The 17,812-nt window shown below is 46.6% G+C and overlaps 2 protein-coding genes across 2 annotated transcripts; both read left to right on the top strand.

Moving 5' to 3' along the window:
* Positions 1-772: 772 nt before the first annotated feature.
* LOC144263702 (homeobox protein HMX1-like) lies at positions 773-3,569 on the top strand. The gene is made up of 2 exons (XM_077814664.1): positions 773-1,073; positions 2,980-3,569. The coding sequence occupies exons 1-2, from the start codon at positions 773-775 to the stop codon at positions 3,567-3,569; spliced, it is 891 nt and encodes a 296-aa protein (XP_077670790.1).
* Positions 3,570-14,567: 10,998 nt separating this feature from the next.
* On the top strand, positions 14,568-17,199 carry LOC144263701 (uncharacterized). The gene is made up of 2 exons (XM_077814663.1): positions 14,568-14,814; positions 16,580-17,199. Exons 1-2 carry the CDS (start codon positions 14,568-14,570, stop codon positions 17,197-17,199), a joined length of 867 nt encoding a protein of 288 aa, XP_077670789.1.
* Positions 17,200-17,812: the final 613 nt, after the last annotated feature.

The raw sequence follows: 17,812 nt of genomic DNA, 5'->3' as shown, positions 1-17,812 counted from the left end.
GGGGAGGAAGGAGGTTAAAGGGGGATGCTTCAAGAAGGAGAGGGTCCTTGTTAACTTGCTCTCATTTATGTCCTCATCCACCAATTTATTATTATTATTATTATTATTATTATTATTTACAATACATGGGCGGGAATTGATTGGCTGGGCTGCCCTCTGAGCCCAGTCTAGCCAATGGGAGGCTAGGGATGCTGGCCTGACCATCCCTCTTACCCATGAGTTGGAGCCTGGCGTTCCCGCTCTCTGCGTTTTGATTTGCTCCCTAATTGACCTAAATAAAAAGCCTATGAGTGACAAGGCTTCTGCAAGCCCCCGAGGCAACGCGCACTCACGCACACGCAGCCAGCCCAGACCCCAGCCCCGCTGAACTCATTGCAAGTGATTGCCCTGCTTTCCCTGGACTCATCCCATTTGCCGCGCTGCTCGTCCAATCGGAGAATTACTCCTCGCTTGTAAAACGTTTAACTTGCATGACATTTTTATTTCGTGATTAGCGTTTTCGCGCAGAATCTGGCGCCTCCGATGGGCTCTTCCCCCCCCCCTCCCCTCCTCTCCTAGCTGGCAGGAAATGATGGCAAACAGCGATCTGAAATGATTACTCCGGGGGAAAAAAATCCTTTTATACCAGGAGAGCATCCATCGGGTTTCGCAGAGAAAGGAGGCGATTGCTCGCACAGAGCGAGAGAGCCCTTTCGCCTCGGAAACTGACTAGCGATCTAGCCAGCGAGCATTCCCAGCCCCCACTGCTCTGACCCTGCGAGCTGGACCCATTATGCCGGACGAAGCCACCGACACCACCAATTCTGCCTCCTCCCGGGTCTCGTCTTTTTTTATCGAGAATTTGCTGGGGACCGAGGGGAAAGAGAGCCGAGAGGAGAGGACACAGGAGAGCACGGAGGATGGCCACAAAGAGACGCGGTCGCACAGCGGAATAGCCGGCAGCCATTGCGCGCAGGTCTGCTGCCAAGTCTCTCCTTTTGGGTTCAGTTCACAGAGCTATCCTCTCAGGGAAAGTACAATGGAGTGGTACAGAAGAGCTCACGCTAGTTTTATAGGATCCACCAGTCCAGACAGTAAGTTTCCTTGCGGTTCTGTATTGTTTCTTGAGCAGCCCACTGGGGTCCAAAATGCTCTTTACTCGGCTAGAGCAAAAGGCAGTTCTGTAGCCATCTCTGGGTGTACCTGGCTCCCTGCAGAGAGAGAGAGGGAGCAGCTGTATTTATGTGTCAAACCTAAACTAGAGGACCGGGGTGGAGGGGTGGGGGGCTTAGTTCCCAGATAATGTCATGTACATTTCTCCCCTGCACGGGAATATTTGCACAATCACCCTAAGAAATGGATTTCCAATGGGAGTCTACAATCTTCCCTCAGGCACAAAAAGAGAGAATGAAATGAATGGTAAAATAGCACTCGTAAGCAAGAGATCCAACTCCTCTCTTCTTAAAATTCCTTCTCTAGCACTGGCTCGTTGTTTCCAACCAGAGCTGCCCAGAGCAATTCCCAGAAAAGTTATAAATTATAATTCAAACATACTATATCAAAAATCCCCCCCCCCACACACACACGTTGAGCGTCAGTCCTGTGGGCTGGTTTCTAAAAAGTCCATATTTAAAAAAAACAGAATAATCTGGAGCAGAAATAAAATAGCTAATAATCGGTAAAAGGAATCCCCTAGTACCTCAGGCCTGCACCGTCGTATTTTGAATGCAGAAAATAAAATTGGAGCCGAAATTTAAATTCTAGTGCAGAAACTAACGTCTGAAAAAGTTTGCAGGCTGGAGTCAGCTGTTCTGCTGAAAAAACTGTAACTTAGTACACGCCTCTGAACTACAAAGGGGAAGGTTATATGCTGGAGTTTCCAGGACTGTGATTGACGTGAAAGATGTGTGTGTACATCCTAGCCGGTCCCTTTTCACCAAAGATGTGTGAATTCCTACATGGCCAGGCTCTTGTTTCAAAATTACACCTGGAAGCAGCCAACGTCAACCCCTTTCTTTTCTATAAACAGATCTTTAAAAAAAAAAAAAAAACCCTGACGCTATTGGATAGTCTAAGACTTTCAATCCACCTGAACCATTTTTAGAGGCAGCTTTAGGAGTTCCATTATTACATTGTGTTAATGCATTCAGTTTCGCAAAGTACGAAATAACACGTCAAGCTCCAAATGGGGGGAAATACTCCTCTACCCTAACACACATTGAGCCCCCTTCATTGCTTTGACAGAAACCTCTTTCTGTATGTAGCCAGTGATAGACCTATCTATCTTTTACTATGGGCTATTGTTTGCATCGTTTCTTAACGTAATGGTTTTTAGTTGACAGGTTTCAGAGTAACAGCCGTGTTAGTCTGTATTCGCAAAAAGAAAAGGAGGACTTGTGGCACCTTAGAGACTAACCAAGTTATTTGAGCATAAGCTTTCGTGAGCTACAGCTCACTTCATCGGATGCATTTCTGTAGCTCACAAAAGCTTATGCTCAAATAAATTGGTTAGTCTCTAAGGTGCCACAAGTCCTCCTTTTGGTTTTTAGTTGTGTAGCTGAGTGCTTATTGGTCTGGACTATGATTCTTTCTGAAGGGAAAATATCTATCCGTGTCGTGTGCTGCAAAGGATGATTCGCCTGTAATATTCATCTGGAGAAACAGGGGTGGACTTGGACACAGGAAGAAGAGGGAGCGCAAGAAATCAACTGCGCTCTGACACCCCACTCCCAGCTCTCTGTGGTTGCTTTCTTTGCTGCTGATGCTGTGCGTGCCCCATCCCTCAGCGGTCATCAGAGGTCGTTTGCATGTGCAAATCAGTGTGGGAGTCTTTTAGATATAGGAACATAATAAATATTCTCGTATACTGTGTGTATTACATAATTAATACACGAGCGATGAGTCTGGAGAACCAGGCACGGTGTATGCGTGTGTGTGTGTGTGTGTGGTTGGCTACGGAAGAAACAACCCTTGTTCCTCTGTCTCTCTTCTCTCCATCAGCCAGTGACCGAGACTCTCCCGAGATCGCCGAGGAGGCATCAGCGGGGAGGCCAGGGGGCTGCAGGAACCAGGCAGAGGAGCTGGGCTCTGCGGAGAGGAGAGAGGAGTTTGCTCGCTGCAGCACCAGCAGGGAGGAGGACGACAAAGCCGAGGAGCCGGACTCCGCCGAGCAGAGAGCCGCGGGCCGCAAGAAGAAGACCCGCACGGTCTTCAGCCGGAGCCAGGTCTTCCAGCTGGAGTCCACCTTCGACATGAAGCGCTACCTGAGCAGCTCGGAGCGGGCCGGCCTGGCGGCCTCCTTGCACCTCACCGAGACCCAGGTGAAGATCTGGTTCCAGAACCGCAGGAATAAGTGGAAAAGACAACTGGCTGCGGATTTGGAAGCGGCCAACGTCTCCCACTCCGCTCAAAGGATAGTAAGGGTGCCCATTTTGTACCACGAAAACTCGCCTGCAAGTGCTTTAGGCTTCACCTTGCCTCACATGTCTCCTCCCCTGGTGGGGTTTTCTAACGCTGTCAGCTACCCCCTGGCCTCCTTCCCTGCCGCCTCAGTCCCGTTTCTGAGATCGCAAATGACAGGGCTCGTTTGAGAATCCATCTTTGCAAGGACCTTTTTTCCCGGCTCTGCCCCACTTTTCCCCTCCCTCCCTTTCAGCCCCATTCCCCTTCCTCCAAACTTCTTATTTCGACTTATACATTTCTTGATTTTATGCTTTTGAATTTTAAAACGTGCAATAAAGATACTTTGGGGGTACCTATAAAAGCAAGAGAAGGAAAGCCATCAACACAGTGTCTGTCACCAGGATGTCTATGCCTGTCACGTGCCCAAAGAAAATACAGTTGTGTGGAATAGAGTCTTTCCACGCCACCTTGCAAATGATCCGTTTAAAAATCGTAGATTTAGACAGCAGAAATAATAACCCCGGCGATTCGATTTGCTAAATAGACTTTCGTTTTCCTTGACCGAAATGCTCTTTTTAGCGAACCCTAACACGTAGTCTTTGCTGAGCATGAGAAGAATGTAAAGAACGTTACACATTTTGCCATGACAATGGCACAATTTAATACGGGGGGGGGGGAGTGTGACACCCTCCTCTTGGGTTAAATCCTGCAATTTTACTGGGATGGAAGATGAATGAAGGTTGAGAAAGGGCTTCAGAATCTATCCCAGAATCGTCTTTCGACATTTCATAAACCTGCAAGGTTTAGACGAAAGAGTCAAGTGTTTGGGAAGTCGGAAGGCTCTTTGGTCACCGTAAGTTGTAAGAGGGACATAGCCCATCAATTGGGCACACCCACACTAGCAGGTATACGAGGCTGGATTCGGCCTGCTTTGGTCACTCCGCTGTATTATTTTAGTCTTTAAAAAGACATTACTTTTTAATGTTGATCTGGCTATTTCCAAGCATTTACCAGACGCCCTCTGCCCAGTCCCTGCAATCTGGCCACAGTCTTGATATTGCCTTTTTAATAAGTAAAGATCATTTTTAGTTTCCATATTTTGATGATCTTCTTTGTTAAAAACGTCGAAAGCATATGATAAAATACCTGCTGACTATTTCTAAAAATGCATGGGTTTTTTTTTTCCGGTTTTTTTTTAAACAATTCCGCAGAAAATCTTTCAACTACTTCACTCAGTAACAATTCTTATCAGAGGGACAGTTCCCTCCCCTTTAGAACAGTCGGGTAAAAACCATTTTAAGAATACTGTATTTTAGCACCCGCTGACGACCAAAGGATCTGTTTCCCACTTGTTTTGGTCTCCCGACAAATCTAAAGAAAACACAGCTCAGCTTTATCCCTTTTTCATATGGGAAGCTGAGATTTTCGCTAGTTTTGGGTAATGGATGAATTGTTGGCACTGGCAATTAAAACAAATCAAATGGCCCCAGCCTGGGAAATTGTAGCTTTAGTTACACAAGCTAAACTGTAATGTGATATTATATCAAGTATTATGCATGCCTAAACTATTTCCCCCTTTAAGAGCTGTTTTATTTCTCTCTCTCTCTATCCACGGCTAATCATTAATACTGGATCAGTTATTATTCCTGAAGGCTGGGATTCCTTCCCGATGTTCTGAATTTAAAAAGGGGTGGGAGGGAAAGACTTTGTCAGACTCAGTTTTGGGGAAAGGTCAAGCTTTGATCCTGTATATTATGGTATAATCAGATGTAATTTAATCTACCAGCTTGGAGCACTATCTGGCTGTGTAGGGAGCACAGATCCGGGGTGTATTTTGGCGTATACATGTGTGGCCCTTTCCTCTGTAAAGAAAGCCAGTGTTCACTCTTATTTATGGTCTTAAATTATATTTTCTACAGGCTAGTCTTATTTCTTCTTATGATATCAAATAGTAATGGAGAGTAACCTACGATACAAAACCGGGAAAAATGCTTTGTTCTGGCTATAACGTTTCGATATTTTGCTCTCTCCAGCCTAAAACATAACCCTCTGAGCCATTTCCCTCAAATGAATTAAGAACACTAGCAGCATCAAGATTAATCCACCCAAGAGACAATCCGGTTTATGAGACAATGCTAACTTTTCGTATTGTTCTTTTTCATTCGAGTTTAGGGTAATATTTATCGTAGCCCCTATTTCAATACTTGTGAACTCCCTTTACTAGCTCAAAGAGATCGTCACCGGTTTTCATTTGCATGGCAGCTGAACACTTGTATGAAAATCTCCTGCCAAGTTGGTGGGAATTAGGCTAAAATATCGTTCTCTGTTACAGACGAGGGTAGCGGGGATTTGAGGCGATGAGGTTTTGGAATGCAGTCGATAATAAACAAACCTCCGGCTGTGAAGAACTCAGATCGGAATTGACATTGGCTATTTGGTGTGAAAAAGACATTATTGTTGGGGGAGGGGAGACTATTTATTGCCTATGCAACAAGTGTTATTATTTCGCAATATTTGCTTCGATTACGTTCCAGACACAGGTTTAGATGGAAGAGAGGCAGACAGACAGATGATTTCCCCGTTGCGTACAACTTCACCAATCGCTCAATGTTCCCGACTGGAGTAAATTATGATTCACAACAATCATATTGGAGTAGATTGTAATCCATCGTGCTACTTAACCACCTGCCACTGCTCACATGGCATTTCTTTTCACTAATGTATGAGATGATGACTATACTTCTGATTTTACTCCATATTCTTTTCTTGAAGGCAGGCCTACATGATCGATCCGATTTTTTTTAAAATGTGGTTTTGGCATGAGTTTGTTTTTTAAAGACGTGCTGATTACATCAATAAACAGATTTTTTTTTCATACACTGTATTTGAAGCTATTCTCGCAGTAAAATATTAAAAGGTACAACACGTGAATTCGTATAAGGAAAAACTTGCTAACATGCTTTATTCTGCACATCTGGCTAATGCTTTGCATTACATTATTAAGAGTTTGCACTTGCAAGTAACAACACCCACCCCTCTAGTTTCTGTACATTGGGAAATTTGTCACTGCACTAGTTGCCAAGAACAGTCTACAGGGTTCAGAGAGACGCCTAGCATAAAACACTGGCAAGCATTTGAGTTGTTTTCAGAGTAGCAGCCGTGTTAGTCTGTATCCGCAAAAAGAAAAGGAGGACTTGTGGCACCTTAGAGACTAACCAATTTATTTGAGCATAAGCTTTCGGCTGTAGCTCACGAAAGCTTATGCTCAAATAAATTGGTTAGTCTCTAAGGTGTCACAAGTCCTCCTTTTCTTTCTGAGAATTGTTTTTGTTCTTCTTCACTGCCCATCGCTGTTTTAAATGGAAATTGATAATGCAAAACTTTTACCCCAGAAAAACTCCATGGATTCAAAGCGAACGTTTTCAGTCTATATTTTAGTTAAACAAGTACATATTAAACGGTACGGTTAACACCTTGTAGTTCTTCTGCACATTGAATTAAATCATAGTGACTTCACTGACACATGATAAAGCGTCTATTTATTTAGCAAGGACTCTTCGTGACATTTAGACATACATTGCTACCTTGTAGTTCAAAGGAACCTCAAAACAGCTTTAAAATAAACCCAGCTGTAATATTATTATGCAGTATAAATCCTTGGCTGCTGACATTTATGGAATGAATCGTGCTACAACAGCTTGGCTAGATGGCGCTCAAGAGGCAAAGCTGAACAGTGAGAAAACTTGAGTTTGTTGGATGTGTACAAAGAATCAGTAAAACGTAAAAACCCTTCTGAGCTGACCTCACTGAACTAAATCCCTGCTATAACTGCCACAGAGATGATCATTAATTACACCTAAGCTGAAAATGATCAATAGCTTGAAAAGCATCTTGTTAAGCGATTAGTCCTGCAGATACTATTGCTCACAGTCTTAAAATCTCTGATAACTTTTTATATGCCTGGCTATAAAATATTCATGCGAATCAATACTGGATAAATCTCATATATGCGATTGATTTTTTTCTCTTTTATACTGCATTATCTTTGACTAGATTGTCTCTTTTCTCTCTGTAAACATGAAGGCCATGGGGGCTGTACATGCTCCAGCTGGACATCGGTTAGAGAAAGGCATTTCAAATGTACTTGGAATAGGTAGTGCGAGCCACTTGAAACGGGATACGGAAATCTTGACTTCACTTGCCATCCAATTCAAAATAAGTTTAACATGGTGTTCAGGGCAGACATATAAATACTTTACTTCCCTCTATATAACAATTCCGCCTCCCGCCCCTTCACTTAGAATGCATTTTAATTTCTGTATGAGGAAAATATTTTGCGATTATGAAACTCCTACAGTGTATCTGCTGTGTTCAGCTTTTTTTCTTGTCAAATTGGTTGCAGTGGGGGAGGGGGAGAGATGGTGTCTCCTATCAAACGTTCTTTGATTTATTAGGGAACCCCCTCGTAGATTTAAACTCATTCGTCATCTCCTGTCTAAAATGGATTCCAGGAAGGAGAATTAGTCGATGGTCTTGAACTCCCCGCAGACTGAAAAAAAATGGCTTCGAATGGGGATTGAGATTTTTTTAAAAAGAAGGGCCCGATTCTGCATTTTTTGTGTCCCCCAAATGCCTAGTAACTCGAAGAGTTTGTTGACACTTGGCACCTCTCCTATAGCTTCGAAAACAATCAATAGAATTATATATTTATATAATAACTATTGAGCTTTGGTCATTGCATTCCCACGTTTATGGGACCCCAGAGAAATATTTTTGTGCACCCAGTGAAACTAAGAAGTCTAAACCTTTCGCCTTTGCTTTATTCGTTCTCTGCTTCCTCCCTTCATAAAAGGGAACCTCATGGTTGTATTTGCTTTCCCCAGAATATTTGGTGATGTAGCGCATGTTCTAGGAAAGGGAAAAGTTTGAGCTAGGGAGACGCAGGAGATGATGCTGATGGACATTGCAGATGGAGAGAGAAGTCTGTCTGTCGGTCTCCATTTTTGTTGCTATAGAAAGATTTGTGGATTTGGAAAGCAAGATAACGACAAGAATCAGGCTTACGGCTGCAACCAACATTCTATTTTACTATTGGAAAGAGCTCTTTTTAACGACCTAAAGCCACTCAGATCACATTCATAAATATTTCAAACACAAAGCGTTGTTATTTACTTTAAAGTTTTTGACCCAATAGCTGCATTGTGGGAATCTCACTCGGTGATGTGAAGAGAATTCCAGGTGCATTCGTTTTATTGAGTTCTCATTTACGAATAACAGTGGACTTTTTCTTTCTTGGCCTATTTTACTGCAAAATATATAAAAAAATACTTAATACCAAGGAGGGAAAAAATGAACACAATTACTTTAGAAAGGTTATCTAGTTTCTAATGAAATTTGATTGTGAATACTTCTTAGATTTAGATTATGGTTGTGCCATGGAAATAAGTAAAATGTACGTGAAGTGATTTTTGTAATGCTTTCCCAGGAAATTCCAGGATTTATTTAAAATTATTAGCCACTGAAAATAATGATCAAATAGGAATTTGAGATATTTTATTTTAATGTGCACAAAGTATTCACGTTCCCCTCTTCAAATACAGTCCATTAAAGAAAGAGTTAGAGAGGTACAGACCTAAAGAGAGGCAGTTTTGCAAATAAAATAAAATAATAAAATATAGAGGTAACCCCCCCTCCCAAAATAAATAAACACACAACCCCCTCTCTTCCCCCCAAAACCCCTCCCAATATAACAAGTAGTTGCTTTTAATCGAAAAGACTGTACATCCTCCGGAGAGGAGCAACAATCTTCTGGATAATAGAAATTGAATTGTTGAGATAAATAGATTCATTTTTGATGTAAAAGAGTAATGATGGAATAGGGGGTAATACATCCCCATTTGATCAGGAGAAGCTATGCAAGTAAAAAGCTTGAGGGCTGACTCAGCCGCAGCAATCACAACTTCAGAAGGCTGATCCTCCAGGTTACTTCTTGTGCCCTGCTTACAGCTTGGAGAAAACGTTGAGTTTAACCTAAACAAACGTGGCGTAAGTTTTAAGCAACAATTCGACACAGGAAACTGTGCGCTAGGTTTTCACACTATGTGTCTGGAAGAGCGTTTGACGGTGGCAAGAGCAACCACAGGTCCAACTAATTCCCCAAGTCCTAGACACGAGTTTATAAGAAAATATGTCCAGACAAATACTTCAAGTGACCTTTCGCCACTCAGCTTTAGAAATAGAGTCTTGATAATCTAATTTTATTCTATAGGCAGAGAATTCTCTCTCTCTCTCTCTCTCATTTTCTCTCATTTTCTCTCTCTCTCTCTCTCTCTCTCACACACACACACACAATTTGAAGTAAAAGTGTGATTTTGGTTTAAGGGCCGCAGGGTTTGTCCGTTAGCTTCTGGATTCAAAAGAGGATCCCATCCCTTTTGGAATTCCGAGGACCTATAGGTCTTTGTTGCCAGTGAGTCATTTGACTGCCTGCATGGGCAGCCGGGGCGGTCAGATACTGGATTCAGCTTGTCAATGGAATAATATAGTTTCTGTACAGCAGCCAGCTTGGGATGTGAGGGAGAGGGAGGGATACAAACGTACCCAGAAACAGCGCTCTCATCTCATTGTCTAGCTCTTGTTCACCTTTGGTTGCTCAGAGCGGTAGCAGAACCTTCATTGATAATTCAGAGCATGATCTTGCTCCCATTGAAATCAATGGCAAAACTCCCACTGATTTCAATGGGTGCAGGATCGGGCCCCTTATAGTAAGGTATACATATTCTTGTTATTTAGATACCACATTTCTAAAAAAATCACATTACCTCTTTGCCTTTCATTTAGCCTGAAATTTATGAATGGTCTACAGGTCGTTAGATCATTATATTTCTGTTTCCTTTGCTGAGGTACTTGAAGGTTTAACCTTTACCTGAGTGTAAAATATGTGACACTAGCTAAAAGTTATTTACCCTTCCTGAAATTCACCCAATTTCCTCCTTGCTTTCTGTTCTCTCAAATTGTTTTCTTTCTTTAAATAAGAGATTGAAATAATACTCAGAAGCTCAATAATTTGCCCTCCCTGGAATAAACTTGAGATGTTTTCTAGAGTAAACAGACCTAGATGACTAGATGACCAGACCTAGATGGCAACAGAAAATTCTTCTGCGGCAGGGAATGTCACTGATAAATGAACATGAGGGGGACAAAACCATCTAAATTTTAATCAAAGTGGGAAGAGTCCTCGTGAGGCGAAGTTTTCTTGACTCATATTGAAATTCACTGACCATCTCCCCTTTTCTTCTTAAAATTTCTTACCACTAATAAAACTATTATCTTCTCTCCACTCCCCCGTCCCCTCCATCTCTCATTTGAAGATGCTCTTTTCTTTAATGGTTCATCTCCCGTTCTTCCCACCAAACTGCACAGGAGATGTGGAATCAGATGCAAGGCGAATAAGGCAGGTTAACGGAAGATTAGCACTTTGCGCCTGGTGGAAAATGTACAGTGCTCTGGCAGACAAAAGCATTCAAATCTTGAATCTATTTATAAAGTGAAGTTAATTGTTATGAAAATGTCTTACACACGCTCTTTTAAAGAACCATCGCCGCCTGTAAAGAGGAAGGAAGTTTTAAGATGCCTTAATTTAGCTTATGGTACCTATGGCACCTGGGAATTGAAAAGCCTGCCAGCAGTTCTATCCTCAGCCCCGAATCAGCCCCGAATCAGCCCCGAATTTGCCCTCAGCATCTTTTCGCGGTTGAAACACCGAGTATCAAAGCAGAAGGGCCTCTTTAAACACTCAGCCAATTATGGAAAAGTAAAAAAAAAAAAAAAAAAAAAAAAGAACTTTGACTTTCTGCCTTAACTGGACAAATTGTCTCGAACAATTTTAGCAGCTGTTAAAAGCTGCAATGTTGAAAGGCCCTGTTGTGGAAAAACCCTTAAGGAATAACAAACAGGCCCCTTCCCAAGACAACCACCTTCCTACCCTTCCACAACACTCCACTCCCCACCCAACACACACCCCTCCACAGCACATAAAACATCCCCCCACAACACGTCCTCCCTCCACAACATACCCACATCCCTCCACAATACACCCACCAAACCTTCCACAACTCCCCCTCCACAACACACACCACCTCCACAACACCACACACAAACACCCTGCTCGCTTTCACAGCATACATGTACACACTTCTGCCCTCCCCACACGGCGGTCACCCCTCCACCACACACCCAAAGCCTTCCACAGCCCACACATGCACACATAAAGAGGGCAAAATAGTGAAGTTTAAGTTTGAATGGGTTACGATCTGCAATATGAAATCTCCAATCTCAACCACTGACATCTCCAAATGTCCTTATGAATGAATGAGAAAATATGTTGTATGCATTATTATCCTCCTAAAGTATACAGAAGGGCACAAACGCTGTCTAAATCTCTTGTAAGTCACATATCAAACACCTTATTGCATGAGACTTTTGCTTTTTGTCCTTAAAAATAGACTCTCTCATTCTGCAGACATCTCTGAGGACTTTTTGGTAAATTGAAACTCCCAACCCGCTTGGGCAGCAAATGAAAAGGTCTGTGGTTGCACTTTCCAGTCAAGAATATGTGGATAAATCCTATATACTAGGCCTGATGTTTTACAGGTGTAAGGGGGAGCAGACTCATGAGAAGAGGAGAATCACCCCAGTCACTTCAAAGCTACTCCTGATTTACTTCTGTGGGAGGTAAATCAAGCCAACTCTTCCCCCCTTATTTCCCTGCGTCTCATCTCTCTGGTATGTATTAAAATAAAAAGTTTATATTGACTGTGCTTAGGGGCTCCAATCATAGATCTAGGCTCCACTGTGCTACAAACAAATACCAAAACCATAGTCCCTGCCCCAGCTAGTTTACATTTACTGAGACTAAATATTCTGACAGTGTTTGGTAGCTATTGGTATTTTGCTTTCTCTTCTCTCCTCCTCTCACCTTCTCCCCTTTGCCCCCTGCTCTTCTCACTTCAATTCTTGCCCCTTTCTTCTCATTTTACACCCTGATCTCCATTCCATCCTCTGCATAAATTCCTCCTTCACCTCTCCTTCCTCTGCATCCATTCTATCTTGTTTTCTTGATTAACCATCTTCCCTCCTTCACTCTCTGTGGCTACCCTATTCCCTCTCTTTCATTTCCCCCATCTCTCCCGTGCCTGCCCTGTATATCTTACTTTCACTTCGACTATCGCCACATAGCCGTTTGTCTTTCTCTATGACATTCCCATAACTTTGCCATCTTCTGTATCCTTCCTGTACCACCTGTACCCTTCTGATTTTCTCTACCCAGGTCATCTTCCTTCACTATCTGTCTCCTCTACCTTTTGTATTACGGTAGCACTTAGGAGCCCTACTCATGGAGCAGGATATAGGCACTGTACAAAGAGAAACGCAAAAACCTGTCTCTGCCATAAGGAACTTACAATTTAAGACAAGAGACCACAGATGAATACAGTCAGATGGGGGGCGGGGAAAGGGGAGTACAAGGAAACAATGGGATCGGATGATATTGGTCAGCATGGTAAGCATCTGACTAGTATCTGCTTATCACACCAGCAGCCTAATCATTGTCAAGCTTTTTTGTAGACATCATGGAGAAGGAGAGTTTTAAAGATGTGTGAGTGAAAGGAGGATAACCTTAATGTTGTGGATGTTTACAGGGAGCTCCTCCCAAGCGTTACCAGAAGCATGAGAGCAAATATGAAAATAATTGTTTGAAATTTTAACAAATGGACAAAGGGGCTGGCATCGTAAGTTGGATGTAGGAGCCGATAACTCAATAGTAAATGAGAGATGACAGGACAGACATAGGCCTTGAAAGTGAATACAAGTAGCTCATGTTTGATGTGACAGAGAAGGGGGCACTAGTAATGGAGGGATGCAAAGAGAAGGGTGACATGGTCAGAGAGATTGGCCTGGAAAACATCTTTGCACAGCATTCTGAATGGATATGACTGGGGCAAGGTCCCCTTGCTCACCTGCCTTACAGTGGGGCGAGGCCAAAGAGAAGGATGAGATCTGTAATGGTGAGAGCCTGGACAGGTGTTTTAGCTAGGTGGATGGATAGGAAAGGTGCTGTTTTACAGGTGTGCTGCAGAAAAAAATCTGAGAGGTTTAGATGCAGCCTGGATATAAGGAATTAAAGACAGGACCTAGTCCAAGATGTTCTCCATGTCCACTGAAAGTAGGGCTTCATCTGCAGCAAAGCAGAATTACTTTAGATCAGGGGTTCTCAAACTGGGGGTCGCAAGATTATTACATGGGGGGTCGCCAGCTGTCAGCCTCCACCCCCCCAAACCCCGCTTCACTTCCAGCATTTATAATAGTGCTAAATGTAAAAAAAGTGTTTTTAATTTATAAGGGGAGGGGGTCACAGAGGCTGGCTGTGTGAACGGGGTCACCAATTCAAAACTTTGAGAACCGCTGGGTTAGATATTAGGAAACACTTTCTAATGATAAGTTATAATGGTAAGCTTACAATTTCACCGCCCACTTCAAAGGGAAGGGCGGGTTATTTCCCTGTCTCTGGTAGATTTCACCCATCCCCGCATATTGCTAATCCACGGTTGGCAGAAATGGCTGATCACAAACATGGAGGTTTATTTCACAGCAGTAAGTAAAAATATCCCAGGAGAGCCCGTTGAAGGTCTCCACCCCCACCCCCATTGCAGGGGCCCTTTTCGCCTCCCTCCCAATCTCTCATCTTCCTCCTCGTTACTCCTTCAGGGTCCTTCTCGGTCTCCCTCCCTTTTCCCCTCCTGGTCCCTTTCTCAGATCCCTCCCCCCCTTGTTTCCCTTTGATCCTCCCCTTTCCTACTGCCTGGCTCCTGACGCCCCTCTTTTTTCTCCTCCTCCTCCCTCCCCCAGTCTCGTACCCCCTCCCTTTCTCTCTCCCTCCCTCCCTCTCTCCAGCCATTCCTCTCTCTGCTCTCTCCTCCTTTCCCCCCCCGCTTCTCCCCCCTCCCCCTCCTCTCGCGTTGCTGGCCCCTCCCTCCGTCCCTCCGCAGCCAATCCGTACAGCTCCCCCGGCAGCCGCCCGGCCGGCGGTTCAGCGCCGCCGCGGCTCCGGCCAGGCCCGCGGGATGGTGCAGCCGGCTGGGAGTCGGAGGCGCAGAGGCCGGCAGGAGCCGGGCAACCGCGCGCCCCTCATGGCCGGGCTGCCGCTGGGCTGCGAGAGCCGCCGGAGCCTGAGCCCGGGCGCGGAGCCGCCCCGCGCCCGCCTGGCGTTCACCATTGACAGCATCTTGAAGCGCAAGTCTCGGGGCGGCGCGGAGTCGGCCAGGAGCCCCAGGCTGCGGCGGGACCCGGGCAGAGCCCGCTGCTCCCGGCTGGACCCGGAGGGGCAGGAGGAGGGGCCTTTGGGACAGCAGCCCAGTGCACGCTACAGAAACCCGGGTAGAGAGACGGGAGCCGCTGGCTGTATCTTTGACATGCACAACTAGACACGGCGCGCACACACACACACACAAACACACACTGCGTCCCCACCCCACCGTCTGCACACAGCACCACACACAAACACACTGCGCCCCCATCCCACCCTCTGCACACAGCACCACACACACACACACTGCGCCCCTACCCCACCCTGTGCACACAGCAATACACACAAACACACTGCGCCCCTACCCCACCCTCTGCACACAGCAATACACACAAACACACTGCGTCCCCACCCCACCGTCTGCACACAGCAATACACACAAACACACTGCGCCCCTACCCCACCCTCTGCACACAGCACCACACACAAACACACTGCGCCCCCATCCCACCCTCTGCACACAGCACCACACACACACACACTGCGCCCCTACCCCACCCTCTGCACACAGCACCACACACAAACACACTGCGCCCCCATCCCACCCTCTGCACACAGCACCACACACACACACACTGCGCCCCTACCCCACCCTCTGCACACAGCACCACACACAAACACACTGCGCCCCCATCCCACCGTCTGCACACAGCACCACACACAAACACACTGCGCCCCCATCCCACCGTCTGCACACAGCACCACACACAAACACACTGCGCCCCTACCCCACCGTCTACACACAGCACCACACACAAACACACACTGCACCTCCAGCCCACCGTCTGCACACAGCAATACACACAAACACACTGCGTCCCTACCCCACCGTCTACACACAACAATACACACAAACACATTGCGCCTCCACCCCACATACTGCGCACACACCACCATATACTGCACCCCCCCCCACATACTGCACCCCACCCCACCTACTGCACACACCCATACGGCACCCCCACATTGCATGCCCCTGCCTACCACACACATCCCTACATATCCACTGCACTCCTACTGCACACACTGCACCCCCTCACCTTCACACACACTGCACACCCCTCCCCTACTGCATCCACATCCCTGAACACCCCCCACCTGCTGCACACACCTCTGCACACTGCCACACAATGCACATACACCTACTGCCTCTGCATGCCACCCCTACACAAACTGCGCACACATCATCCCTTCACACTCTTGTTGCATACCACACCTGTACACACAGACATACTGTATACCCACACCGACTGCATTATCCACACGGCACACACTCACCTACACAAATACACTGGACACACACTGTACGCTCACCCCCACCACACAGTATTCATATTGTACGGTGCATTCAGGTAGAGCCAGGGGCTTGGATCCCATGGGGATGAGTGTGGGCTGGGTGGCTGCATAGATACCTCACTCCCGCTGCACACACACGGTTCTCCTGTTACACTTTGCCATGGTGATGAATGGGGGATAGATAACTATCCCTCCCGCCCCCCCCCGCCCCCCAAGTCTCTCAGGCTGTTTATACCGGGTACCCTACCCCACTCCCGCCGCCTTCTGGCCCTGTCCTGAACCTTCGGGCACCTAATTTCTCTCCTGCGCCTCCCCATCCCTTGAAGTGCCGCTGGATCCGTTATCGGAAGCTCTTCGCCCTCTCTCCTTCCCGGGGGGTCCCCCGGGGGGTTGCTGCTAGACACCCCGGACTGCTAGACTCGCCCTCAGCAGTTCCCGGCCCCCCCGCTGCCCATCGGGCTCCCAGCCGGACGCGCGGCGGTGCGGGACGCGGGCTCTTGCCGCGGCCGGGGGGGTTGATGCTGTGCTTTGCCACTGCAGGAAAGGAGACGGGCCGGATGGCAGCGGACGGGGCGGCAGGACGGGGCCTCGGGCCCGGCGGTGAAACAGGAGGAGGAGGCGCGGGCTCCCCGCTGCCCGAGGGCTTGCCCCGCAGCCCCGACGCCTCGCCCCGGGAAGGAGGAGCAGCCGGGGCCCACGGGGGCTGCAGCAAGAAAAGCAGCAAGGTACTGGCGGGGGCCAGCAAGAAGAAGACCCGCACCATCTTCTCCAAGAGCCAGGTCTTCCAGCTGGAGTCCGCCTTCGGCAGGAAGCGCTACCTGAGCAGCGCCGAGCGAGCCGGCCTGGCCAGCGCCCTGCAGCTCTCCGAGACCCAGGTGAAGATCTGGTTCCAGAACCGTAGGAATAAGCTCAAGAGACAAATGTCTGCGGACCTGGAGGGCCCCGCTCCGGGCCAGGCAGAGCCGCCTGGGGAACTGCTATCCCAGGGGACGGCAGCTGCGGCTTCGCTCGCCTTCCCCGCCCTGTCCAAAGGCAGCACTTTCCTCCGTCGTTGTTTGCTGCCGCTGTCCTTCCCCCTGCTCTATCCGGGCAGCGCCGCCCCTTACCTGTGTTTCCCAAATCCGGGCAAATATTTCAGCCTTGTGGATGGGGATGTATAACCTCCCGTCCTCCTGCGCCGCCCCCCCCCCCCGCACCTGCAGCCGAACGGCCTTGTTCCAGTTATCGGTCTGCATCTTCTGCCAGTGTTATCTATATTCACAGCATGTCCGTAGGATCCCTTCACCCCGCTCTCTGGTGTGTCTTCCTGCATTTGTTTCAACCCGCAACTTATTAAAAAGACGCGACAAAAACCAAGTCCCGGGCAAAGCTACTGCTTTTAACCAGGGATCCATTTAACTTGGAACTCGGCACTCTCCCCGTAGGCACCTTTCTCACACACTGTGCATCTGCGAAGGGGGTGGAGACCCACCTTGCTCTGTCAACACTTCATAAAAGAGTAACGCTGTCCTTCAAATGTTACCCAAAGATAGACAAACACTCACCAAACTATACCAATAAAAATATAAATCCAAGCAACAATTAGCTGTGTTTGATCACACGCTGGCTTTCTCTTTCAGTTGAAAGGATAATGTGTCTCTAAAATATTGTCAACGCTTAAAGGGTATTTTTACAAAGGTCTTTTTTACAATTCCAATTTTTCTTGTTAGTAGAGATACAGTTGTTGAGAACCAAAGAAAATGGGACATGAATTCTGGAGGCCATTCATTTGCT

The sequence above is a fragment of the Eretmochelys imbricata genome, chromosome 4 (assembly GCF_965152235.1).
Source record: "Eretmochelys imbricata isolate rEreImb1 chromosome 4, rEreImb1.hap1, whole genome shotgun sequence".
Taxonomy (NCBI): domain Eukaryota; kingdom Metazoa; phylum Chordata; order Testudines; family Cheloniidae; genus Eretmochelys; species Eretmochelys imbricata.
Note: the sequence above shows the minus strand (reverse complement) of the source record. Positions and strands in the feature narration are given on the sequence as shown.

What these genes read in the sequence shown, in the direction of transcription:
- LOC144263701 (XM_077814663.1), top strand. Translation starts at nt 14,568, where the DNA reads ATGGCCGGGCTGCCGCTGGGCTGCGAGAGCCGCCGGAGCCTGAGCCCG. An exon ending in TGCACGCTACAGAAACCCGG is followed by an intron (nt 14,815 to 16,579) that starts GTAGAGAGACGG and finishes TTGCCACTGCAG; the next exon opens with GAAAGGAGACGGGCCGGATG.
- LOC144263702 (XM_077814664.1), top strand. Translation starts at nt 773, where the DNA reads ATGCCGGACGAAGCCACCGACACCACCAATTCTGCCTCCTCCCGGGTC. An exon ending in AGGATCCACCAGTCCAGACA is followed by an intron (nt 1,074 to 2,979) that starts GTAAGTTTCCTT and finishes TCTCTCCATCAG; the next exon opens with CCAGTGACCGAGACTCTCCC.